Source organism: Myotis brandtii, unplaced genomic scaffold (assembly GCF_000412655.1).
Source record: "Myotis brandtii unplaced genomic scaffold, ASM41265v1 scaffold123, whole genome shotgun sequence".
NCBI classification, from domain to species: domain Eukaryota; kingdom Metazoa; phylum Chordata; class Mammalia; order Chiroptera; family Vespertilionidae; genus Myotis; species Myotis brandtii.
The window spans coordinates 8,875,131-8,881,653 of record NW_005354291.1 but is presented as its reverse complement, the minus strand read 5'-3'; the positions used below and the strand labels follow the sequence as shown (position 1 = coordinate 8,881,653).

Below are 6,523 nucleotides of genomic sequence, written 5' to 3'. Positions count from 1 at the left end.
TCTCTGACTTCCCTCTCCAGCCTTGCCTTGCCCATGGCTCACTTGAACCCTTGCTGATGATTTCCTATCAGTGATTCTCACCCTGCCCTTGTGGCTCCTCTTGACAGGAGAGTTTTCTTCTCCATGGCTTCCTCCTTTCCAAGTATTTTGAGTGCATGACGAATCATACCTTGGTTGCCTCATCATAGGGAAAAAGGAACACAGTAGCTTGAGGAATTTCTTTCTTCTGGTTTCCCATGAAAGCCTGCTCCCCCTGAGTTGAGAGCTATATATGCTTATGAGACTGTTAGCTAAGGAGGACCTGGTACCTTATAGTCTGGACTTTTGTTCAACTTCTATGTAAAGGTGTCGAACATGTTATGAAAGTATATTCTAATTATTTAGTTACTTGTGTTATTACTACGGTAAAGACTTTTATAAACTACATTGCATTGCCAGTGCCTGGGATAGTATATAATACAAAGTAAGTTTTCAAAATGTACTTTTATGAATATTTAGTGAGTTCTTCCTGATTCTTCTTGGAACGATGCTCATGGACTGGCTACCAATTCATCTAAATCTGGACAGTCAATTTCAAGATTTCAAGAAGGGATTGGACTCTGCCACTGCCTTCCTTTTCCCACTCCCTTGTCATCTAGTTAGGGGAAATGACAATCCTTAGAAACAATGAGAACAGTAAGGCAGAGAGCTGGTGGCAGTAGAGAAGTGAAACCAAGTCATTCTCATTTGTCCATCTGCACTGAATTCTTAAAACACCCCAGCCCAGGAGTCAGAAGGCTTGGATGTGCAGTCTGCTCTGGTACCTGCTGGCTGTGCAACCAGGGCAATGAACTAACTCCCTGATGCCATTTTCACATTTATTAAATGGGGATGGTAATAATACAGATGTACAACAGTCCCTCATCTGCAATTCCAAAATCCTAAAAGCTGTGACAACCAAATGCTTTTTCATAATTCATTTGTCCTGAAAATCTGGCCTGTATGGAATGAACTAACATGAGGCTCCTTAAAACTTTTCTTTATCCCATTAAGATTATGAGGTGCTTTCTCAGCACATTTTGGGTGTTTTGGTTAATTTATGGTGAAGGCATAAGCTTATCTTTCTAAAAATTTAAAAATTCAGAATTCCAAAATCTGGCCTCTATATACACACCTTAATACAGCATACCCTTAGGACCAAACATGTCCTAAAAGGGACTTTGAATCTTTTCATATCTGATGAAAGGCATAGGCTTATCTTTCTAAAAATTTAAAAATTCAGAATTCCAAAATCTGGCCTCTATATACACACCTTAACACAGCATACCCTTAGGACCAAACATTTCTTAAAAGGGATTTTGAATCTTTTCATATCTGATGGGGTTATTGTGAGGCATATTAACCCTTAGAGTGCCGGGGAGCGCGATCGCACTCCTGTCTTTCGCCAAAAGTGCCGGGAGCGCTATCAAAGCTTCGAAAATGCGTCCAGTTTTTTATAATACAATCAGCAAACAATATATGTCAAAGATGAAAACAAATGTAGTAAAGGTTTCCTTAAGTTTTTGAATATGTAACTTCATTTACTTGCGATTCATAATTTTTTTCCTAAACTGCTGTAAAATCAGCAAAAATGCCTTGGCAATTTTAGCATAGTTCCTAGGATATTGGTTGGCACTCAAAGGGTTAATATCATGACTGAAAGCTCACAGTGCCTGGATAGATTAAGCCCTCAGTGAATATTTTATTATTATTTTAAAAATTTACCCCTAAATACAAGATATTTTCTCAGTCCTTCTGGAGGGGCACAAACAACCTACAGCACACGCATAGCAATGTGTTCACGTTTTTTATTCCCTTTCTCTTCTCTTGATTTTATTCTGATATTTTCTTCTCCTCTGCTCTTCTCTAATATCCCATTCTTCTCACCTCTGCCAATGTGATGAAAGATCTGGATCTTCCCAGGCAATCACTCCTTAGCACACATACACACATTCACATACACTTTCAGAGGAGCCACAAAGTCCCCCAGTCTATCAAGGGATTCTCCTTTGGAGAGCTCATCTTTATGGAATGAATATCAAATGTGTAAGAAAAATCTCATTCACATGGTCAATTACTATTTTAAAATAATCCAAAATTTTTTTCAAATCTATTTCAGACTAAAAATTATGCCAATTCTAATAGTTACAACTTTTAAATGTTTGGAGAAAATTGAAATACAATCAAAATAAATAAACGGCATAAAGAGATAAGTTCCTTTCCTGAATGGCAGGTCTTTATGAATGTGATCAGTTCTATTTTTCTACGACTTTATTCTTGTCAATCACTTACATTCATGTAATGCATAGCTTATAAAATGACTTAACAGATTATCTCAATAAATCCTCACAAATCTCTTGAGAGTTAGAAAAGACAGGAATAATCTTCATTTTACAGTTGAAAAAGAATGTATTTTCAGAGAAGCCAGATGATTTCTATCTGAGGTTACATAATTGGATCTCCAAAGGTGTAATCCAGTGATTATAGTACCATATTTTACTGGATCTTATGACAATTATTCCCATGTATACCTTCTCCATTCCAAGTTTTCATTGACACCCTATACCATATCTGCATTGGACTTCTTTTCATATACAGGGGTGAGCAAAAGAAGGTTTACAGTTGTTTATATGGAAAAATATAATATGAAAATAAATAATAATATAAGAATAACTGTGCTTTATGTACTCACTTTTTTTAGAAAGATTCTGAACACTGCTCTGTGGGCACGTAGTACCATGAGAATGGCTGTAGCCACACCCAGGGCGGTGGGCTGGACCACAGGCCCTTGCCTCTAGCCTTGGCTGGGCATACAGCTTCTCCAAGTCCCTCTGCCCTCATTTTTCATAAAACGTGTTCCTAATAAAACTTAAATGATTTCTAAATAAACTTCTAGCCCTGATATACTGATTCTGGCCATGTAAATAAAACCCTATTATCATAGCTGGGTGAGTAAAATTGATGTTCACAGTAGTAAAAGGCTCAACTATAATATTTTCAATTCAAATCATACAATAGCAATTCAAATTTGAAATTGATCCAAGTTCAATTAAATAGAATTTCATTCTAACATCACTTTTGAAAGTGAATACAATGAAAAAATGGGGAGGAGTTTGTTTCAGTTTGCATACTTTATCAGTTTCCCCTTTCAAATATAGCTTCTCCTCCCTGTAGCTACATGATTTGGTGAGGAAGGTGAGATGCACAGAATGGGTGGTTCTCTGTCGGGGCTCCCGGGTTCAGCTTCAGTCTTCACCCCTCCCAGCATTTCTTGGCCTGTGCTCATATACCTAAGGTACAAGTCACTAGTACCTAGCATTGGGTTCACCAGACAGACTCTCCCTTCCCAATCCCAGGGAAAGATATCAGCTATGTTTTAGTCTATTTTTTAAAAATCTGAGTCTGCTAAATACACGATATTAGTGTGGTAATGAAATGCCTCACATTCAGATGTATATATACAATGCAGTAGAAAAATTAGTGGCTATGCTAATACATACACATTTGCAATCAGTCTTCAGCTCATGACTTTTGGAATATAAAACAGATCCTTAAGCCTCTGAAATATGCAATCTATAATTGTAGGGCTTGGAAAGTTACAGGTGTTCAATTATCTGCACAGAGCATATTTACTGTAATTTTGAATTCAATAAAAATAGATTATTTGTTGCTAGAAAAAAAATTAGCACTGAAATGGAATAGAAAAACTATAACATTCAAGGAATTGTGTTCCTTAGCTCATAACCAGAACTATATATATGCACAATGTATTAAAATTTGTTATAATAGTGCCTTGCATTTTAAACAAAGAGAATTTAAATATTTTTTATTAGCCACCAAGTATCTTTAGAAGACGGAGATAATTAACCTTGGAGAGGAAATGATTCCTTTAATCAATGATGAAATAAGATACATAAAGTATTTCTATTAATACAAATTCTGCCCATGAAATGTTCTCAAAGACAATATAGATTTTATTAAGATTACATTCCCATTACAGATATTGCAATATTTATAAAGATATGGAGGTAATTATGGTGATGGTGTTTTATATTCTTTGAAACAATTGAAATACACTGAAATGGATTCTGTGACTCAAATGGATCGGCATGCCAGAAAATAATTAGAAAAAAATATTTTCTAATATAGGAATAGAAAAACTATGGGTACACTATTCTCTAATTTGGTTAAATGTCTGCAGCCCATTTAGGGGTTTCAATTTAGGACAAGAGGTTATGCTCAGAAAAAAAAAGTATTATTTTAATTGAATAACACAACTACCTGCAATTTTGTAAATTGGAGAAAGGCTTTTTTCCTTTATATGATATTATTAAGTGATTGCTTTCCAAGTCAGAAGCAGAAGACTGGGGAAACTGAAGTATGCAATTAAAAAGGGGTTACATATGGAGCTTTTACTAGTATTTCCCATGGCACAGGGCTTAGAGCAGCGGTTCTCAACCTGTGGATCGCGACCCCTTTGGGGGTCGAACGACCCTTTCACAGGGGTCGCCTAAGACCATCGGAAAACACATATTTTCGATGGTCTTAGGAACCGAGACACCGCTTCTCTATCGTCTCCAGGCGGGTCCGCCCACATGCAGATACGCCCACATACAAGTACCCGGCGTGATGACATCATCGTGCCAACCCCATCACATACACCCCATACAAATACAGGTGTATGTGACAGGGTTGGCACCATAATGTACTTATGCAGACCAGTCACACCTGTGTAGAGAGCAGCTACTGTGTAGAAAGCAGCTGCTGTGTTGAAAGCAGCTATTCTGTTAAAAGCAGCTACTGTGTTGAAAGCAGCAGTATTGGAGGTAAAATGACACTTCATGAATTATAATCACTTGGTAAATGTAAAATCATGTACTGTAAAATCATCAACTACTGCAAAAAAAAAATGTAGAGAAGAACGTTAAGAAAAGAAAATATAGTGAGGATTTTTTACAGTATGGTTTTACCTCAATAATTACAGCAGGAATTGAGAAACCGCAATGTGTTATTTGTTGTGAAGTTCTATCAGCCGAATCTACGAAGCCAAACAAACTAAAACGCCATTTTGATAGCAAGCATTCGAGCTTTGCCGGCAAGGATACTAACTATTTTAGAAGCAAAGCTGATGGACTCAAGAAAGCCAGACTTGATACTGGTGGCAAGTACCACAAACAAAATGTAGCAGCCGTTGAAGCTTCATATTTGGTGGCACCCAGAATGGCCAGAGCTATGAAACCTCACAACTTTGCTGAGGATTTAATGTTGCCAGCGGCCAAAGACATTGTTCGAGTTATGATCGGAGACAAATTTCTTATGAAATTGAGTGCAATTTCCTTATCTAACGACACTGTCCGCAGACGAATAGATGACATGTCTGCTGATATTATTGATCAGGTAATCCAGGAAATTAAATCTTCTCCACTTCCAATATTTAGTATCCAGCTTGATGAATCTACAGACGTTGCAAACTGTTCACAGTTACTGGTTTACATGAGGTATATTAATGATGGCGACTTTAAAGATGAGTTTCTTTTTTTTGCAAACCTCTTGAAATAACAACTACTGCATGTGATGTATTTGACGCAGTTTGTTCGTTTCTGAAAGAGCATAAGATCTCTTGGGAAAAGGTTTGTGGTGTTTGCACAGATGGTGCTCCAGCTATGCTAGGATGTCGATCTGGATTTCAACGTTTGATACTGAATGAGTCACCAAAAGTCATGGGAACTCACTGTATGATTCATCAGCAAATGTTAGCAATGAAGACACTGCCACAAGAGTTACAAGAAGTAATGAAAAGCGTCATAAGTTGTGTCAATTTTGTAAAGGCGAGCACTTTAAACAGTCAACTGTTTTCGCAACTGTGCAATGAGTTGGATGCGCCGAACAATGCTCTGCTATTTCACCCTGAAGCGAGATGGTTGTCGAGAGAAAAAAATTTAAAACATGTTTTTGAGCTTCGTGATGAACTCAAAACGTTTTTTTTCCAATTCTTTACACTTTTATTAACACAAAAAAAAATAACATTCATATCTGAGAAAATTAAATAACTTCGGAAGCAGAGCTCATAGCTTTCTGCTTACATATAAGAACAAATCTGGGCTGTTGGCACAAAAAATAATTAACATTCATAAAACCCTTACTACTATATATCAAACATAAGTTAAAATCATAGGCACTAGTTTGTCAAATCCACATTTCTTTTTCAAAACGTTTTTTAATCAGAAAGCAAGACCGAAGTTTGAAGCACTTTTCAGCAATAAAAGTGAACTGCAAAAAATAGCTTACTTGGTTGCCATCTTTGCCATCTTGAATGAGTTAAATTTATCACTGCAAGGACCAAATGCAACATGCCTCGATTTGTCTAAAAAGATCCGATTATTCCAAATGAAACTTCAGCTTTGGCCAAAAAAAAATTGGATGAAAATAAAATTTACATGTTGCCTACCTTATCTGCTTTCTTTGAGGAACATGACATTGAACCAGACAAAAGGATTACGATGAT

General features: G+C 36.7%; 1 protein-coding gene across 1 annotated transcript in view; it reads left to right on the top strand.

Moving 5' to 3' along the window:
• The first annotated feature begins 3,227 nt into the window (after positions 1-3,227).
• LOC102252940 (protein ZBED8-like) overlaps positions 3,228-6,523 on the top strand; it is a 4,022-nt gene continuing 726 nt past the window's right edge. Inside the window, 3 exon segments of the mRNA XM_014533921.1 lie at positions 3,228-3,313; positions 4,935-5,553; positions 5,556-5,995. Of these exon segments, the coding sequence (XP_014389407.1) occupies positions 3,228-3,313; positions 4,935-5,553; positions 5,556-5,995 (1,145 nt within the window).